Raw genomic sequence first — 19,907 nt, 5'->3', positions numbered from 1 at the left:
TCAAGGCAGTCTTTGCATAACAATATCTTGTTCAACATTGTTGTGCTTCATCAAGTCAACGACTTGCAAGGCAACTTGGATGCAGCCTTCCGGCTACCACCTTGCTGCTACGCTGGAGGTCCAGGGTACCATTGCTATCCGGGCATTCCTTTGGATGCTCCTCGGCCTTACCAGAAGTTTGAGAGGGGCACGGAGTAGAAGTGAGGGAAAACAAGTCCGAATACAGAGACAGATACCTACCCTACTCTTTACCTTCACCACAAGGCAGTCGGCAGGGTATGGTTTTCCCCTCACCTCGTCCGAGGCCCCCTTTTTCCTTTTTCTTTAGGTTGTCTTGGTTTTTCTCCCCATCTCAGCATCACCGTTGTGCTTCCATCGTCCCGAAGCGTTCCCACTCTCCCGTACGATGATCAACTGGGACCTGCCCACTTGTCCCCTCCACCGATATTAGTCGACTTGATCCACAACCAGCGCGCACACTCCCGTCCCTGACAATCCGTTGACCTCGACAGGTACAGGGCCTCCAGCGCATACCTTACCTCCAGGTTCCGTGCTACCTGCCCGTGCTCTTTCGGGTCTAGGAGCACTGAGGTGGGCTGGGACAGGCATCTGCCCCCCCCGAGACCAAAACCAACCAGGGCTTAGCTTGTTCTTCCGTGCGTACCCTTGGCCTGGGGTTAGTGCTGTTCATACAGTGCATGCCGCTCGTGTGGCTTGCAGCGCACACAGACAGGCACACACCAACTCAACCCAAACTCAACTGGACCAAGAGAAGACGGGAGCCCGAGACTTGGGTGGACTGGACTGGACTTGGCTGGCCTGGCCTGGTCTGGCCTGGGGAAGCTGGAGTTGGAGCTGGAGCAGCTGCTGGAGCTGGATATCGACTGCATTGCATCTCTCCTTGAGCGTGCTCTCTCTGTCTCTTTCTCTCTGCAAGTCTGCGCACACTGCATCTGCATTATTACGGAGCACTCCCGTTGCTACCACACTTTTTACTTTACCTCACCTCGAGGTAACTTACCTCCATATTCCAATGCATGACCTGCTTGGCCTTGCTGGAACTGACCCAAACTAGGCCTCTTTTCCCACTACGCCCTATCCCATCATTGCCTTAGGTACCCTGCCCTTACTTGTGTGGTAGGTACCTTATTGGAACACCTCTTCAGATCGAGCCCCCTCTCGTCTCTTCTTTACTCCCATCGACACGACGACCTCTTGACCTCGCATCGTCTTATTAGCGAGCTACGGATACCTTGTCCAGCTCCGCCTACCATACATCCATCCATAGGTACGCACATACACACACCACTCACTCACTCACTCACTCACACACACCACCCATACCTACCTTACCTACACCCATCCATCTATACCCCATACTTCCACACACACACACACACACCACTCATTCAGTTCGCCCTTCTCCTCTCCTCAACCCAACTCAACTCCCCTCACTGTGCCCGCGGTTTGTGTGTCGTCAGGTGGCAAGCTACCTCCCCCTCAGTCATCCTGTCTCTCACACTCTCGCCTGGTGGCCCTATTCCTTGACCTCACCTTACCTTACGGACACCCTGAACCGGACCCCTTCTCTCTCTCTCATAGGTACGCACCAGCCACTTGGACAAGCTTCTGGTCTCGTGTCGCAGTCGCAACGTCTTTCTCCTCCCCCGCTTCCGTCAACGTACTACAACTGTGACCTCTTTCCATCCTCCTCAAACCTCTCCAATACTCTTCTCGTCTGTTCTCCTTCTTCCCCCTCTCCGTGCTTCTCCTCATCTGTCCTTCAAGCCCGTCGCACCCCAAAGGATCGAGGGCGCCGCCCAAGACATTCTTCTTTCTCATCCCCCCTTCCAGCATCCACATCTACATCCACAGCTTCCACCCGCATTCCACTTTGCGATCGCTGGTCATCCACTACGCGACGACAATGGGCTGCGCGTAACCTACCTGCTCTCACTCTTGTCGCATTACCATTCCGTTCCTCCTCCGCCACTAACGAACGGCATCGCACCTCGATTTTAGACGGTACGGATACGCATACAATACAACACGCGCGCGCAGCACACGCATAGCTTCTCCATTCGACGACAGCCCCAGCTTTGCTGCGTGACCCCTCGCCGTACACCACGTTGATTATTTTCCTTTGGGCAACTTTGGGTCTGGGTTAGACGAACTGGTTTAGACGACTTTTCGCGCTTTTTTCGGCTCCCGTTTTACGCGCGCCATAATCATCTTGCTTCATCGCCATCTCTCGCTCTCTCGACGCTCTCATTCACCCACTCTCTCCCACTCACTCACTCCCTCAACCCCCTTCGACCAACGACCTCACAGCCTGGTCACTGTGCGGACTACCTTTTCTCTTTCCCTGCAACGGCACATCGCGACTCCTCTCAGGGCAGCATTTCTCCATAACGCCTCGACCCGACTCGCCTTGCCGCGCCACGCATCAGTCGTCACCTACGAGCCTCTGCCGCGCCTTCCCACATCGATTTCGCCTCGGTCACCCGATCAGATTGTTTCCTCAGCATCTAGAAATTGCAACATTTGATACCCTGGCGATAGATCTACCCGGTTTCCCGCAGTTCGGTACGTACCCTGTTTTCACTCGTCTGCTGTACGAATCACACGCTTCATGTCGCAAGGCTGCTGCTGTCTGGCGGAAAACCCTCCGAAGACAAGCTCCACTGCCTTTCCTCGGGTACATTTCGTCGTGTCTGTCTGATTCTGTCTGAGTGCGACTGCCTCACGCGTGTCACCCAGCGCTGCCCAAGCTCAGATCCCCGTCTTCCCTCGGCACCTTGGCGAGATCACCTCGACATCGTGGTCTACCACAAGATTCTGTACTCGCTCACATTCGCATTTGTGTCTTCTCATCAAGTATTTGCCTACTTTACCCTTTCGTGCGCCAGGCCTCGAACGTCTCTGTCTCGTGGCTCGTGGCTCGTGGCTCGTGGCTCGTGGCTCGGACCTCGTGGCGCCTTCCAATTGCCCTTCGCCAGTTGCTGTCAGCTTTGACCTGCAGCGCAAGCCGCAGCTCGCCGTGACACCCAAAGCTGGTTGCGGCGAAACTCGTCTCTTTCATCTTGTCTCACAGCGCTTGCCTTTAACGTTTGATGACCTAGCTGCTAACTCAACTGCTAGTCTCATTCGGAGTTTACCGCCTTTCATCCTTCTTTCAAGAACACCTGACCAAGCTTCGTCAGCCCATCACTTACTTTTCTCCCGTTTGAACAAATCGTTTCTCTAAAGTCTCCAAAAAGCTATCAAGCAGCTCACCTCTGTCAATTTCAGTAATTGATCAGGTACTCAGAAGTGGACCAGACTTTCCGTTTTTGCATCGGGAGGCAACAATAGGTGGACAATGAGTTCTGGTACGGGAAGTACTAGCAACGCCAAACCCGGCCCGTCTTCCAAACAGGGTCAGGGCACTTTCTCCGCAGTGAACAGCCACGCCATTCTTCTTGATAAGCTTAACCGTCGATCAACGCCCGACTCTGAAGCTTTAGCCAGCTCAGACGACGAGGCTGATTCTCATCGCCAAGAGCCACCTCAGCAGACGCAACCTCAGAAGCCTGTCAGAAGAGCTTCTTGGCTCAACGATACTACTCAACCGCTGCCTCGACCCCGAAAAGGTTCATTCGCGAGCAGCTCCATGTCTCCTACGGCTTCTCACCCAAGCACCCCTTCCGCGGAAGGAAACGCGCCTTGGAGCACTCACACCCAGTCATCCGGCGTCATGGGTCGCGCTCCTGTTCCGGGAGCCTCCTTCACCTGGGGCACCGGTATCTGGAACAACGAGAGAAAGGATCCTCCCTCGCGTCTGAGTGAGGTTTTGCCCTCGCCCACATCGACTATGCCACCTGGATCAGCTGGAGGCTCCTTCTTCAACCCCGATAGCTATGGACAGACATCTCCTGCACCGCGTGACTCTGGCCCCAACGCTCAAATCCCCTTCGCGATCCCCCTTCACCCTACGCCTAAGACGTACCGTTCTCAGTCGTACTCAGTTGGTCAATTGGAACCCGACGCGCCTCCGGCCGCTATGAGCAGCTCCACGATTCTTGGTCGCGGACGTGCCCATGGACACTCTGGCCTGCAGCACCGGCCTTCCCGGCCCAGCATGCTGAGTGAGATGTCGAACGAGGGAGGCCTGCTTGGAAAGGTCAAGGAGGTGGATGACGATGACGATGAGAGTGCGACAGAATCAATGCAGAGTTCAATGCATCAGTCTGCTGAGGCGAAGACCATCGAGCTGCTTGCTCGCGAGAATGCGATGCTGCGTCAACAACAACAAGCGCAGCAGCAGCAACAACAGCAACAGCAGCAGCAGCAGCAGCAGTATCAGAACCGACTCCGTCCTAGAGCTTCCACCGGAGCTGCGTACGGTCTTGGTAATGGTTACACCTTGCGCGAGGCCGTTCCCGAGGAATCTGACTTTGCCATCGACGAACTTGATGAGGCCAATGACGGCAGTGAGATGGCGGCGAAAAGAGCTCTGGGTCGTAGAATGAGCGAGTTCGGGGCGTCAGGGTTCCGCTCGCCGTACGAGAACAGAAAGTTGGAGAACGTTAAGAAGGCATTCTGGCACAGCTCTCTCGGTTTTGGCGGTCCTGAAGGCCAGCAGAGCCGCAGGCACTCATTTGCGGATATTCCTACCCGCCAAGGTTCCATCAGCTCCATCAACGAGTCTTTCAACGCGCTCGACACCCCCATTGCTGAGCAGCCGCAACCCCAGGACTATTCCTTGGCCTATTCGGAAAACCAGAACTACCCCCTCGGCAACACAGGTAAGTTGGGCTATTACTTTGGCATGAATCAAGCTGACTCATAGATAAAGCTGCTTACTTTACTCCCGGTGGAGGTCTTGCTGCTCCCCCCCAGAGCATGCAGTTCAACAACACTTTCCCATCGGCCTACTCGATGCACCCTCCTTATGGAAACCGTGCACCTTCGCCCCATCGCAATGTGTATGCCATGTCGCAGCCGCGCCACAACCAGCTGCTTCACATTGTCTTGTTCAAGTGCGCTAGAGCGGATGTCTTCTACATCCAGGAGGGTACCGGCTTGACCGTGAAGCCCGGTGATCTCGTCATCGTCGAAGCTGATCGAGGAACTGACTTGGGCACTGTCGCCCGCGACAATGTCGACTGGCAAACTGCCAAGGAGCTCAAGGAGCATTACGCAGAGGAGCAGTACAAGTGGCTGATGATGTATTCTCAGAATGCCGCTGCTGCCCAGGATGGTACAGGAGCTGGCCTTATGGCGGCCGCAAATGGTCTCCAGGGCAGCGCTGTTGGCGGAATGGGCCCGCCTAATCAGCATGGTCATATGCAGGAACCCAATGCTGGAGAGCTTAAGCCTAAGCTCATCAAGCGCCTGGCACAGAGTCACGAGATCCACGCCTTGCGGGACAAGGAGGGCAACGAGGCCAAGGCCAAGCGAGTCTGCATGCAAAAGGTCAAGGAGCATGGACTGAACATGGAGATTCTCGATGCCGAGTTCCAAATGTAAGTGTCTGGACGAACCTGACGAACAGAGGTGAGACTAACTGCGCACAGGGATTGGAAGAAGCTGACATTCTACTACTTCGCTGATTCGTACATCAACTTCAATTCGCTCGTTACGGATCTGTTCAAGATCTACAAGACCAGAATCTGGATGTCGGCCATCAACCCGGCATCCTTCGCCAGTCCCACCTTGGGTATTCAGGCGCCTAGCGGCGTCGGACCCGGAGCGGTTGGCGTGGGTCGCGGTGGATCGAACAATTCCGAGCGACGCTCCGCGCAGCAGCAACAGCAGCAGAACCAGGAACAGCACTCGGGAGGATTCGGTGGTTCAGGTCCACCTGGCCGTGGATTCCAGAACTCATTCACCCCGCCGTTTGGTGAAAGGCCTGGAGGTCCGGCCGGTGGCTACGGTCAACCGAATTATCCCTATTCGCACATGGGCGGCATGGGCACTGCGCCCAGGCCTGGAAACATGCCCTACGTCCCTGGTGTTGTTCCGTCGCTCGATAGCTACAGCTTCCCTGGCGCAGCTGACTATCAGATGCGATCCCGCTTCCAGCCGGGAACAGACGGACCTGGCCCGCATGAGTCAGGTGTGGGCCCGATGAACACTCAGAGTGAATGGGCTACCGCATTTCAGGGCCTTTCCTTGAACAGTCGCTGATGATACAGGCGCCTGACGTTGGAAACGGCCACGATATTGGTTCCTCATGTTCCACCGCGAACTCGACCTTCTCAACGGGCATTCCATATCCGTTCGTCGTTCGGCGAATTCTTACCAACTGTCGGCCCAGCGGCTTATCGTACGTTTTTACGATTGGCATGGTTGTGGCATTGTAAGCATAGCCTGGGCTGCAGAGTCTGGCAACACTTTTTTTTATTTCCTCTTCTCACTGTCGGAGTTGGACGGCTTCAAACTTTTTGTTTTTAAATTGCCAAAAACTGGCGGGACCTTTGTGCTTCTTTCGGACAGAAAAAAGAAGACATAAAGGACGAAAAAATGGGAAGACATGCTGGATCCCCAAACACCTTCATTTTCACTTTTACTCTACAGGCTTGTTTCGAGACTTTGCAATTACGGCCTAATTTCCCACCAGCACAACCCCCAATTCATGATGAATGAGAGATTCAAGAGGAGATTGAGAGACTTTCACTACTACTCAGGGCACTACCGTCATAGACAGAGAGACTTGTTTTTTACTTTTTTTCCACACAAGCATGGTGTAACCCGAGACTAAAAAAAAAAAGGGACTTGTGTTTCTGGGTAATGGGCCAATGTCGGATTCTTGTACGAAAAATTTTGCTTTTCCGTCGACTTTTAAGTATTTGAGAATATGAGGGCCAGAAATTCAATGCCTTTATATTCTAATGTGTCTGTGACGTATCCGTCCCTCACTGCCTGTCTCTCAAGGGCCATCTCTATCGATGACTTGGAGGAACTTCCTATGGCATCTGCCTGGAACGTGATAAGACCATCGACGCTAATTTCGAGCGTAAGCTTCAGAGCCCAGAGTTTTGGAACATATTTTGAGATTGGGAATTCTAATAAGAGTGCGTGTAGAGAAGAGGTGGAAGCCTGAAAGGTTCGGACAAGGGCTGGATGAAAGAATGTAACCGCAAGGTAGGGTAGACGAGACGGCCTGATAGTCTGAAAGTCATTCATCACCACGTCGCTGCAAGTCACTTGGAGTTTTCCATTGAATATGACGGAGACATTGCAAACTCATTTGTCGTTCTCCGTCTAGACCCTTCCCAGATTTTGTGAAATGGTAGGGAGGGTAGACTTTAGAAATGAAATCTGCACCGACTGGCGACGAGCGTGTAAGTCGCAATCGAAATGATCATCAGTTTATGAGGTAGTCAAAGTCTCACTGATAGGCCGTTCATGGCTGCGAAGAATCATACTGGTCCCACAGTTTCCCTAAACGTGCCTGTTAGAAGAAATCCTTCCATCTCTACGCCTAAGCACACCGAGCTCACTTCACCGAGGGAATGCCACACACCGAGACGCGAGCCCCATAATTAGGTTCGGGGCAAGCCCAGCCCCAGCTGCGCTAGCCGTCTTAGGACTAGTACGACCGCACAAACTCTACCCTTCCTCGATTTTTCCCCTTCCACTCGAACATTTCTCAATTGTCGTCCAATTCATCAACACCACCACCAAAACCTCGGCAGCCGGATTTTACGTGAACAGCTGGTTTGTCCCCCCTCCCCCCGTTCCTTTTCTTCGATAACCTTTGTCGCTCTCTTCTTTTCTCAATCATCACCACATCTGCCAAAACCGAAGAGGCTAACCTGACGCCGTCGCCGCAGTCAAAATGGGTGCCCTCAAGTATGTCGAAGAGCTCCAGAAGAAGAAGCAGTCCGATGTGATGCGCTTCCTTCTGCGTGTTCGCTGCTGGGAAGTACGTTGAAACCACCCGATTCCGATACCATGTGGACGCACGACAAAGTTCAATTCTCCTCGATCTCGCTTCTCTCTCGATCAACCCCCGAACCCGAAAATTTTCGATGCTGGATTCCTTTCTATTGAGGGGTCTCGAGGTCCAAAATTTCTCGGTTTGAGGGTATCATGAGGGACTAGTGGAGACTTGGGGGGAAAACTTTGCGTTCCTGCTATACACTCGTTGAACATTTGCTGAGAGTGCATCAATATAGCTCCGACAGCTGAATGTCATCCACCGCGCCTCGCGTCCCTCGCGCCCCGACAAGGCTCGCCGCCTCGGTTACAAGGCCAAGCAGGGCTACGTTATCTACCGTGCCCGCGTCCGCCGTGGAGGCCGCAAGAAGCCCGTCGCCAAGGGTGCCACCTTCGGTACGTTGCGAATCCTTGACGAGAGGGAAACAGTCTGCGTCTCTTGAGGACCGAGCTGGTTCCCCCTCATACGACACTCTTACCAGCGAGAGGGACGAATTTGCTAACGGGAATGGAATCATACAGGCAAGCCCACCAACCAGGGTGTCAACCAGCTCAAGTACCAGCGCTCCCTCGCCTCCACCGCCGAGGAGCGTGTCGGCCGCCGCTGCGCCAACTTGCGCGTCCTCAACTCGTACTGGGTTAACCAGGACTCCACCTACAAGTACTACGAGGTCATCCTCGTCGACCCCCAGCACAAGGCCATCCGCCAGGACCCCCGCATCAACTGGATCGTCGCCCCCGTCCACAAGCACCGCGAGGCTCGCGGTCTCACCGCCACCGGCAAGAAGTCGCGCGGCCTCAACAAGGGCCACCGCTACAACAAGACCCAGGCCGGCCGCAGAAAGACCTGGAAGCGCCACAACACCCTGTCCCTGTGGCGCTACCGGTAAACGGTTTCGCCCACTCGCACTGGACGATTCTGAAAAGGCTACCGGGCCGCTCGCGTACCACGACTGTCTTACTACGAGTACGGCTTCGGCTGCCAGGTGTGGTGTTCGCGGAGGACACGACGACGGCGGTGGATCATCATCATCATGGAAGGTATTCGGGATTTGGCCACTACTTTCACGACTTGGGAAAGCACTTGATATCATGCGCTGGAGTGTTCTTCTTCCTCTGGCTTGAGTCCCAGAGGTCAAAAAGGCTCAATCGATACGAAAAATGGAACACAACTTTTTCGAGGTTCTTAACTTGAAAAAAACTTGGAGGGCTCGGCGTACAAATGATGAATTATGTGATTTCAATGTGATACACTTGAACAAAAGTTGTCTCCTCTCCCCGATCCTAGTGCTACGTGCGATTTCGTTCTGTTCTTGTGTCTAAATCACATCCGTGCAAAGAGGATGCTTCTCCCACCATCATTGATATTATTTCTGTCCTGCCATAATGTGTACAAGGCGAATACTACAACTCAATGTGCAACTTACACAGTGAACTGTTGCCCCTTTCAACTGCATTTTCTGTACTGAAAATTTCAACCAGGGTTTCGACGGTGTGGGGACTGGTAGCGATTCGAAATGGATACGACTGCGGAGACCATCGTGTGATGATTCCCTCAGGTCCCTCTCTCAAAGCCCACGACCTCAATTCTTACATCCCCTAGGCTTGCGATGCTCCTACATAGACTCCCCATCAGACACCTGAAAGGGCAGTGTTTCTCATTATTACGGCGTATGGTCAAGACGGAATTGATAACAAAGCTTTATAATTATGACTGATCCCTCAATCGTGCATCTACTTCTGTTTAATGCCTGATAATCGATTGCTGGTCATGATCAGTGAAGAAAGATTCCTAAATCTCATGTTCCTCGCCGTACACCGTGCCGTCGTGTCGGGTATTTTTTCAAAGCCAAACTAAATCATCCGTGAAACGCCGTTCCACCCTGCCTAATAGGGATGTATATTCTGTAATACCAAGGCTGCTGTGAAGTCCGTTGATTCCAATCTCATCGAGACATAGAAGAATGTCGTGCGCGAGCAACATCCGCCACTCTTTAGAAGCGGCTCACGTTGCTGGCCAGGCTGTATTTGGTATGACGGTGGCCAGCCATGGCGGGGTGCAGAGCAGTAGCCGGACGAGAGATATCGGGCATGATGGGGCTGCGGCGGGATTCATCGTAGTCAGGCTCTGATTCGTGGCCCTGTTCGACATCGTGAGCGATAGGGTGGCTGATGTTGGGACGAGGGCTGGTATCGTCGTTGGTTTTGCTCCAAGGAGTGAACTTCTGCGTGAGGCGCTTGAACTTGTTGTTTGGCTTCTCGTTGCGAATCGAGTTGCTTCTGACAGAGTATCCGTCAGCGTACGAGTTCTTGCCGGAGGCAAGGGTGCCGTCACTGCGAATGTTGCGGGCGTTGATGCCGTTGCTGCCATCCCGGAAGACAATGGACGAGATGATGTTGAAGAAACCAAAGGTGATGGCCAGAATGCCCGAGGCGAGGATGAGACGCCAGAGAGGAAGACCAATAGTCTCAACAGAGTAGGCGGGCACCGTGATACCCCCAAGAATGTGGCAGCCCATGACGACCATGGCGATTCCCAGCCAGCTGAGGCCATGCTCGGGGGAGAGGGTCGGCCAGTTGCGCATGAAGTAGGCGCGGAAGACGTTTAGCTCGGAGACAATGAGGAAAATGGCGAAGCAGAAGGTGAAGAAGCGGGAGGCCGAATCGAAGAAGGCAAAGTTGCCCTTGAGAATGGACATAACGATCATGGTCCAGGTGGCGGCGCTGACAGCCAAGAGGCCGATGATATTGAACGCTCGGAAGACGTTGAGGATCAAGTGACCTGAGCCACGAAGGCTGGAGTTTTCAGAGAGGTTGAACATTTTTTGATTGTAGTTAGAGAACAGCAGTTGCGACGTTTTCGGTTTTTCGAGGCAGCCGTATGTGTTTGAGTACTCGGTAGCTCTGGTGAAGAGTATCGAGGTCCTGGGGTAGCATTAGTGACGAGTCCGAGATCGACCAAGGGCGAACCACCATACAAGTAAGGAGAGTATTGAGTGAATAGCGGCTGGTGGTGAGCTCGGTAGCGATGAGGTCCGTAGCAAAATTTCGGTCAGTCCAAGCTGACGAGGTAATCCAAGCGACTGGTGATTCGATGGTAGAGTATCGAGCGCGAGGGTACGATTAGAGACGAGTAGGAAATATTCCCGGAAACCAGTCCAGGGGAGTTGGCGTTATAGAGAAAGTGTTGATGTCTTCACAAAGGAAGGAGACAAGGCGACGAGAGTATGAGGAGGGAAAGATTGTAGGCGAACAGGATTAGTAGATGCCCAAGAACAGAATCTGTTCAAGGCTGTTCGATGGGGAAAGAGGGAAGGGAGCTCCTGCCAGAAAGGACCGGTGGGTAGGTTCGACGTCAAAGGAAGGAGGGACGGGAGCTCCTTCTCCTTTAATACAGACAGGACCCTGATTGACTATGGATTCTTGTCCCACGACCTGAGCTTAACGAAACATGGGGTGAAAAGTAATGCAAAGCACCTGAAGTAAAGATAGGTAAGTAACTCCGTACCTTGCTCCGAGCAGTGCCCTTATTCCTTGTCTTCCTGCACGTCACCTGGGATTTTGTCATCCCAGCGACGAGGCAAGAAGAAAGTCAGGTCCAATTTGACCAAAGGGAGCCTGCCCGGTGGCCCTCTCCATTCGCCGTTTCGAATCACAGCCAAAAGTTTCGCGCAACCAGCAACCAATCATTCTAGCAGCGCCAGAGGGCTATCAGGGCCGGGATGCATCGGCGGAGACTCAGCATGGGGGGTGGGGGATGGAGGGGAGACGATGGAGCGTTCATGGGTTCTCTCACGAACGGCTTGGACGATCCCTCGACGTCCCGGGCGGTATGAGAACTAGGATACTGGGGTGTGGGTAAATGGGATATGCGGGATAGAGGACGGGATCATGGAAAGACGCAGATGGTGGACTCGAGAGCGTGATAGCGGGACGAGGTGCTGTGTGCTTCCTGCGGTTGAGGTTCCAGACGACGCCATGCGGCAACCAGACGTGGTTTCAATGAGACCCCTGATCGAGCACGCGCAGCCCAGAGCAGCTAACAGCTTTGTCTGTCGGTCATTCTCTCGTTGTCACGGTATGGGTCGGGCAGCGGTGGCCTCGCTGCGTGAGAGTGACACCATCTTCATCATGGAGCTGCTGATAACCTGTGGCGCTCGCCAGATCGTCGAAGAAGATACACCCGTGACACTCAGCTCGGCAAAGTGCAAAAGACGAGACGACGGAGGGTCTAGAGGGCAGAGACCATGACAGACATGGGTGGCATGAACATGCCGTGGGCCGCTTTCATCCAATCGTGCGCTGAAAGTCGAACTGCTGCAGCTTGTTCAAGTAGAGGGCAAGCAATTCAGGCGCAACGAACCTATGGGAGGGCGGCAAAAGTACAAAGTTGGCGGAGCAGGAGGCGAATATTCAAGCATTGAGAGGTCCAGACGGGATCCGAGGTAGGGATGTCTATGGTATGGTAGACGGGGGAGGTTTGCTCAGGGTTACAAACAAAGTGAACAGTCGAGAGTGGAAGGGACATGGCAACTTCTCAGTTCTCGGGCGCGATGCCGGATTGATTGGATGACGGGCGACCAGACGTTGTTTCATGCGAGTTTAGCAAAGACAGCCGCCGGCCGAAATGCCAGGCACACATGTCCGCTGGGCGTACCCCTGCAGGCGCCATAAGTACCGATTCGCTGTGCAGAGTTGGGCTTCATGGGCCAATTCCAGTGTGAGCGGCAACGCAAGGTACCTGAACTTGCGTCCCACCCTGCGGCAGTGAAGACTTGAAGGCCGTAGGCCCGTAGCTGGCTCTTCCGAGTGCGATTTCGCAGCACGGGCGAGCCCCAAACCTCCGGTACGGAGTCCCCACCGTCATACCGATAGAGCATAAGTCTTTTATACTCCATGAAATCCGATTTTACCAGCGAACGCTCTGTATAATCACTGATATCCAATGTGATTCCGCCTTGTGATTCCACGCGAGTGAGTAATGTGCAACTAACCGCAGCTTGGGTCTCCAAGCCTTGGTCGTTCGGCTATGTTTCTCTCCGATTATTGAAGAACATCCCGAGGCATATGCCCATTTTCAAGTACAAGCTAAAGTAGATATGTCAGACCAGCTGAATAACAAATCCTCAGATCAACATTGTCTGGGAAAGCTGACCTGAGCCATCCTCAAAGACAGCGATTGGCTGCGATCATAGCTCTTCGTGCGTCCGTCTGAGGTAGGCGGCTGAAGGCTTTCCATCGCGCCATGATCACTTACAAGCGGTATCGCCAGATGGTAATGAAACCTGATCGTGAAACCAAAAGACTGGACAAGAGGCGTGCATCTACAGATTGCAGGGCGGCCGTGCCCCCGACAGCTTCCGGTGCATCGGACGGGGCCCGTATTCGATTTCCGAGTTATTTATGACGACTGTGGCCCGTCAAGAGGGTCGCTTGGGATTAAGCGCCCGTCCGCGTACCACCTCATTTCTGATGCCGCCTGTAAGTGAGGTCGTAAGCGTGGTCTCCACCCTCTAGACCACATTTGAGAGTATCTTACGAGGACGACAATGTTTACGCGCGCCAAAAAAGAAGAAATTGCCGCCAGAATATAGAGCTATTCTAAATACAGGGCTCTGTTAAATTCCTGGTTCAACCATTTGAGCCGCATCCCGCGGCGTCTATCTGTCCGATTTAGCGGAACCCCCCAGCCGCCAGTCTTGTACGATGTGGCCACGGCCACATCACCGTGGCAGTGCTGGCGTCAAATATCAATTCCCAGGGTATCAGCTTCGTGAATAGAAATCGGAAGTGCTGACAGTGCTCGCTCTTCGTCCGGTACTTCATTATTCTTGCGCCAGAGTCTTCATGCTTGACCTTGCCTATTTTGCTCTGACGTAGTTTGCCTCAATTATCAGCCTAATTGAGGAGAGGCCCTGTACCGAAATTCTTTGCGAGTTGCCGACTTGTAAAAGAAGAGCCCACTTCATATCTCCTGCACTTCTGGCTATCAAGTCTATATCTCAAGTTTCTTGCTTCTAGTTCGACCGCAAGGGAAACTACACAGTTTGGGCAGGGCCCCCGATGTGTGAAGAGAAGTATAAATGGAATCTTGGAGGCGTTCATTCACTGAACATCCTATGCTGTGATATTAGGCTCAGGCAGACTCATCGGTTGATTAAATAACTTAAGAGGCACTATTTCCCCCGAGCTGCGTGTTTGTATCTCAATAGCAAGTGTCCAGAGTAGATACCCCATACTTGTGTAGAGAAAATAGGTAATTGTACAGGACTTCGTCGATTTACCGAGATCATTTTATCTTCATATTTCATTTCTTTTCCCAATTCTTGACAATTAGGCGATGTTGTTATTGTAGGCGATTCACGTCTTCCAGGTCGATAGAAAGAATCTACACAACGACATAAGATACCTTGCCTTGCCGTTCTTACCTACCTTGTGGTAGGTACTGAGAGCTGGGAGTGATGGGTGAGCCGAGATGAGATAAGATAAGGAAAACACCGGATGAGGTCAGCGAACCTGTGCGACTCGCACCTTCCAGGTTCCTATTATTTCCCTGCTTGGTAGCCCAAGGCACGTGAGCTCAAGTGGGTCCGTCATTGCCTTTCACTGTCACTTCCTACCTACCTCCATTAGCCTCACGACCCGACATCAAATTCCTCTCCGCCAGACTTGCTGCAGATTGAGCATTCTTCCATCAAACACAACGACAACTCGCGACCGACATCGCCCCCGGCAAGGATCTGATTCGACTTGATCTGAAATCGGTCAAGGCTTTTCTTTTCATTGACTCGTCTCGCTGCGACCAAATCGTGACTACCCAACTGCCACTTCCACTCCCATTTTGCTCTTTGTCTTCGCCATTCTCGCGACGTTCTCCGTACGTTTGGCGACCGTCAATATCTACGAAGGTCCCATCGCATTCTTCAAGCGGACGCGAAAACCATCCACTGGATAATGTTGTGACGGTGTCCTTGCTCTCTGCTTGGATTTGGTTAGCTTTTGGTGGGAGGACTTGAGCAGAAAGAGGGTCTGGACGCGAGAATTGGAATCTGCAAATCGGCCCCTTCCACTTTAGGTTACTTGCGTCGTCTCTCCTTCCAAGCTGCAGACTGGTGCTCCTCCATAATAAGGGTGGTTTATTGTGCTTTCCATTGCATAGGGTGAAGGCGCTTGACTTCGAGGTCGATCTGAATCTTCCCCGCTGCCATTGCGTTCTCACTTTCCTGCAGATCTCGCTCGCCATCGCGTGCTCTTGACAGACAAACATTCATCATCAAGGATATCGCTACCCAGGAATAACCACAATCATGTCGTACGAGTCATCCGCCACAGAAGTCGCTGAGGACTATCGTCAAGCTCTTGAAGACTTGACTACCAATGTGCGATTCGAAATTAGCAATCTGACGATGATTGCAAGAGAGCAGACCGAGCATGCCCAAGTCATCTCTGAAGTCTTGCAGGACCATATCTTGAAGGTAGGCTCTATCCTTCAGCTTTCCGGCAACGGCCCGCGTTGTCTGCCAAGTCCTTCTCAAGCGCAGCTTGGGAAGTCACGAAGCTCCCTTTCCCCAAAGTAACGATCCATGCTGACATGTTTGACAGGCGCCAGCGCACAAGAAGCTCCCAGCCCTCTACGTCCTCGATTCGATTGTCAAGAATGTCGGCACTCCGTACACGTTATTCTTCGGAGCAAAGCTATACCAGACGTTTATGGAAGCATACGCGGCTGTTGATGGCCAGGTTCGCCGCAAGATGGATGAAATGCTCCGCACCTGGAAGGAGCCTGTTCCTGGATCTCTGGACAAGCGTCCAGTCTTTGCGTCAGAAGTGACGGCACCTATTGAGAGCGCCCTCATCAAGGCTCGCACATCCGCGCTTCAGGCTCAGCAAGGACGACCAGCAGGTCGCGGCCGACCAGCTGCTGCACCGTATCGCGAAACACCAACACCGCCGGGTATGCGACCTGGCTCGAACCAGCCGATGCCATACGGTCAACCTCCACCCATGCCACAAGCGAATGGCAACCGACCTCCGAGTGCGCCGCTTCCACACCATCCGCAGATGGCTCCTTATGCCGTACGTCCATTCTACCATTTAGCACTTGATATCACACACTGACAGACCTTACAGCCTCCTCCGCCATCATACAGTGCTCAACCTTCGGCAGCTCCTGGTCCCTACCAACCCCCTCCGCAGGTGCCATACGGAGCCGGACTCTCAGGACCTCAGGCTGCTGGGATAAACAAAGACTCTCTGGGTCAAGATATCCAGAAGTTGATCGATGCGTCGAAGTTGGAGTTTGCACAGAACCCCCATGATCATAGTATTCAACAAAGACTCAAGGCGTTGTTGGATGTGCAGAGCTTGCTTCAACATCAGAACTTGCCCCAGGACCAGTTGGTCCTCATTAAGAATCAAGTAGCCGATCTTGCCGTAAAAGTGAGGCCGTTCTCGGCCCAGAGCTCAACCCCTACTGCTACAACTGTCCCTCACCATCCACCGCCGCCACCTGCGGCGCCTGTAGTACCATCTGGCCTGCCTCCGCAGCAAGCTGGAGTGACGCTTGATGCCCTCTTGGGCCAAGGAGCTCTTGCTGCTCTGTTGTCACGGCAGTCAGCCACGCCACAGCTTTCAACGCCGCCGCCCCCTCCTCATGCCAGCATGGCGATCCGGTCTCCTCCCCCACAGAGGGCCGAGCCGCAAAGACAGCCCAGTGCGCCGCCGGCAACAGATCCTATGGCGTTGCTGGCCGGCTTACGGCAAGCCGGAATCCTTCGGGGAGCAGCTCCAAGCGCAACACCGACGCCAGCAGCCCCAGCACCAGTGCCCCCTCCAGGGATGCCTATGATGCCTCCCGGATTCTTGCCCCCTAACATTGCAAGCTTGCTGGCTTCCGGCCAACTGCCGCCAATTCCTCCGCTTGGGGGTATGAGCGGCAACCAGCTTGATGCGGCGGCTTTGAAACAACAGTCAGTTTATCTCGGAATCTTACCGGAAGCACGAATGCTAATCCTTTCCAGATTCCAACCTCACTTAATCCCGTCTCTCTTTGAGCAGTTGGGTCCTCAATGCACCCAATGTGGTAGACGTTTCAAGACGGATGATGAGGGTAGGAAGAAGAAGATGGCGCATATGGATTGGCACTTCAAGGCACACCAACGACTCGCAGAAGCAGAGAAAAGAGGCCAGCACCGAAGCTGGTATGTCGATAACAATGTGAGTCACCACCAGCCCCTTATAAACCTTTGGAATAGCCTAACATCATACAGGACTGGGTCAAGTCCCGAGAGGCCATTGATGTCGACCACGTTGCGGCTGCGGACAAGTCTTCGTCTAGTCCCGGCCGAGGGAAGAAGGAGGTCAAGCCTCGATATATTCCTGTGCCAGATGCATCCAGCGGGATCAATAGCAAATGTCCTATCTGCCAAGAGAAATTTGAGAACAAGTGGCTTGAGACTGCTCAAGAATGGGTGTGGCTGGATACTACGTTGGTCGGCAATCGAGCATATCACTTTAGCTGTCATTCGGAAGCGACACAAGCACGCGAAAGCACACCAGTCTATACGAAGAGAGCGCCTGAGCCATCGCACGGCAAGAAGCGCAAAGCAGAGGTAAGCCGGGATGCAACTCTTTTCGCAGTGTCGGCAGGGGCTAACCATGGTTTCAGGGTGACCAAAAACCGTTTCGCGGAAAGATGAAGAAGGACAAAGACAAAGATACCGTCAAATGGCCCAAGGCGGAACTTGACTACTGAGAGCTGAACAGTCGACACGCGGAAACTCTTCAAGACGCCTGCCAACATCATGCAAAGCACTCGGATATATCTGCAAAAGCTATCAACGGCATTTGCTGCATCTTCACCTGCAGGACGCCTCATCGACAATCATCACGCATTGCCGAGTCACGCCCATCAGCCTGTCATGGAGCATATTATCCTATGGCGGTGAGGCGACACAGTCGTGTATGCGACAGGATTGCCAACGCGCCCATGGAGGACACAAAAAAGCAATATTTAATGGGGTCCGGTCCAGCAAGAGAGCCGATCGTTGGGGATCGGCACGGACGGAACAACGGAAAGCGGACACAAAAGAAGTGTGGTGAGGCTCCGTTGTTCGGAGTTGCCGGGCAAAAGATCGGCAGACCATCTTCGATATCGCAGTTGGTTCACCTGCTTGGCAAGGCTAGGCCGCATCAGCAAAGACGGTGTGGTCATCAGCCCAGAACAGGGGAAGAAAGTCAGGCAAGACGAAAGCCGAACACACCGCAACACCGTACAGGTGACAGCGAAGCATCAGGGGCGGCCTGGTCGGGTGTTCACACGGCATGCAGAGATTTTTCTTTCTCGGTGTGCTATCGTGCTGCCGAAATATGGAGTTTATTAACAAACGAAATACCCAGTACGGCGGTGGTCATTATGCAGCCCTGACAGGTATGGTTAGGTAGCAAGCGGAATAGAGGAATGTTACCCTAAACAAATCTTGAGATTGTGGTGCATCGAAAAGGTGTTCCGCTTATGATTTCCCTTGTGTGAGTTTACTCCACAGTAGCTCTTATGATCCATGTCCTGGGGGAGAGCAGCAGACACGTTCGTTTCCACACTCCCCACAGTCCACAGTCTTGACTCTGCGCTAGAGGGTGGCCTATCTGTCGCATCCCTGTCCAGCTTATGTCTGATTCGACAATTGCTTACAAGTTTTTGGGAGCATTCTGGTTTGAGAGTATTCCGGTGAATGTGGCGGGCTAGAGCTGATTCGGGCTACGTTTGGGAAATCCATGGTGAGGAAGAAAGTACACAAACTCTGAGGCGGGTTGTTGGGCAGTGATTGGGTCGCATGAATACGGGAAAGATGGAGAAGAAAAAAAAGGAAGGGAGGAGGGGTGGGTGCGAAGGGTGGTTTGATCATTGATGGCGTTGGGTTTTTTCTTTTGGTTTCGGCACCGCAAAAGGATGAAGCGGCGGGCGAAGCGGGCGCGGGCGGGAAACGGTAGCCTTACGGTAGAGATGGTGTTGAGGAAGGCACGGCCGGGGGAGGATTCCTGTTGATTGCCACAAGGCCCCAGGGGAGCGGGGGGAACGAGTTGGGAGTTGGCCGGTGACCCGGGGGCGGGATGAGTGCCCCGGCCCACCGTTTTGGGGGGCTTGCCGGGCCTCGTGTCTTTTTTGGTTCGGGGGTAGGGTGGCACGGTGGCTGAGACAAAGGTGTTTCTCCTCTTTTCCCGTGGTTCGTCATCGTGTTTAAGATGACTCCATCGTACCGTTTATATAGACTCGTTAGGTTGAGAAAGGATTCGCCGGCGACGCTACCAGTTCTAGTCCCAACCACCATAGAGTTTGACAGGAGACAGTGGGATGTTACCTAGTTCTAGGCGACTATTAATACAGAGGGAGGGAAGCCTCACTGATGGCATCTTCAAGATCTCGAGATCACACGTAGTTGATCAATACTTGAAGTAATTCTATTCTCTTTTGTTGGAATTTTGGAATGGTGAATATGTCATAACGGGGACTGGTGGTTTTATGCGGGCAGCAAAGTCAGTCTTGCAGCCAAATTAGTCATGTCTAATCTGGGCTCTTTGTGTCACACATCAGGTGGGAGAAGTATCAGAACCAGAACGGTAGACGTCAGACGGTAGAAGATCAACAAAGCTGGTGTTGAGGTTTCCAAGCTGCCCAGTCCGGAGACTTTGGAAAACACGAGGCTTGCAGACCCTGTGGCTCTGGGAGTCTGGAATCGAGTGGTTGGGCTTCTGGAACCCTTTGGGCCATCTCCTTCCTCAGGGACCCTCCCGGCTTTTCCAACATCTTCCCCGAGCATCCATCCCATCACCTTCCTGCATGGTTGCATGGTTTGCTGCCAATCTGCCACTCTGCTTTTCCCCGCCAGCTCTGGACTGCTGCTTGAGGTTCCTAATATGGAACGAGATTGTCAGGTGGGCTTGGCCATCTTGTTTTCTACCAGTCCACACTATTACCTTACAGA

The 19,907-nt window shown here is 53.2% G+C and overlaps 6 protein-coding genes across 6 annotated transcripts; 3 read left to right on the top strand and 3 right to left on the bottom strand.

Moving 5' to 3' along the window:
- Positions 1-3,361: 3,361 nt before the first annotated feature.
- Positions 3,362-6,171, top strand: CABS01_09599 (uncharacterized protein; the record flags this gene model as incomplete). Its single annotated transcript, XM_060542956.1, has 3 exons — positions 3,362-4,787; positions 4,832-5,507; positions 5,559-6,171. The coding sequence occupies 3 exons, from the start codon at positions 3,362-3,364 to the stop codon at positions 6,169-6,171; spliced, it is 2,715 nt and encodes a 904-aa protein (XP_060400172.1).
- Positions 6,172-7,825: 1,654 nt separating this feature from the next.
- Positions 7,826-8,816, top strand: CABS01_09598 (ribosomal L15; the record flags this gene model as incomplete). Its single annotated transcript, XM_060542955.1, has 3 exons — positions 7,826-7,912; positions 8,166-8,322; positions 8,449-8,816. 3 exons carry the CDS (start codon positions 7,826-7,828, stop codon positions 8,814-8,816), a joined length of 612 nt encoding a protein of 203 aa, XP_060400171.1.
- Positions 8,817-9,920: 1,104 nt separating this feature from the next.
- CABS01_09597 (uncharacterized protein) lies at positions 9,921-10,748 on the bottom strand (the record flags this gene model as incomplete). The annotated part of the gene is made up of 1 exon (XM_060542954.1): positions 9,921-10,748. One exon carries the CDS (start codon positions 10,746-10,748, stop codon positions 9,921-9,923), a length of 828 nt encoding a protein of 275 aa, XP_060400170.1.
- Positions 10,749-15,233: 4,485 nt separating this feature from the next.
- Positions 15,234-17,680, top strand: CABS01_09596 (uncharacterized protein; the record flags this gene model as incomplete). Its single annotated transcript, XM_060542953.1, has 6 exons — positions 15,234-15,401; positions 15,529-16,002; positions 16,057-16,895; positions 16,947-17,142; positions 17,196-17,537; positions 17,594-17,680. The coding sequence occupies 6 exons, from the start codon at positions 15,234-15,236 to the stop codon at positions 17,678-17,680; spliced, it is 2,106 nt and encodes a 701-aa protein (XP_060400169.1).
- A 910-nt stretch (positions 17,681-18,590) lies between these two features.
- CABS01_09595 (uncharacterized protein) lies at positions 18,591-18,830 on the bottom strand (the record flags this gene model as incomplete). The annotated part of the gene is made up of 1 exon (XM_060542952.1): positions 18,591-18,830. The coding sequence occupies one exon, from the start codon at positions 18,828-18,830 to the stop codon at positions 18,591-18,593; it is 240 nt and encodes a 79-aa protein (XP_060400168.1).
- Positions 18,831-18,917: 87 nt separating this feature from the next.
- On the bottom strand, positions 18,918-19,157 carry CABS01_09594 (uncharacterized protein; the record flags this gene model as incomplete). Its single annotated transcript, XM_060542951.1, has 1 exon — positions 18,918-19,157. One exon carries the CDS (start codon positions 19,155-19,157, stop codon positions 18,918-18,920), a length of 240 nt encoding a protein of 79 aa, XP_060400167.1.
- Positions 19,158-19,907: the final 750 nt, after the last annotated feature.

This window comes from Colletotrichum abscissum, assembly GCF_030869225.1.
Source record: "Colletotrichum abscissum strain IMI 504890 chromosome Unknown Scaffold_23.1, whole genome shotgun sequence".
Lineage (NCBI taxonomy): Eukaryota > Fungi > Ascomycota > Sordariomycetes > Glomerellales > Glomerellaceae > Colletotrichum > Colletotrichum abscissum.
The sequence above is the reverse complement of the archived record's forward strand: the minus strand, read 5'-3'. Positions and strand labels throughout refer to the sequence as shown.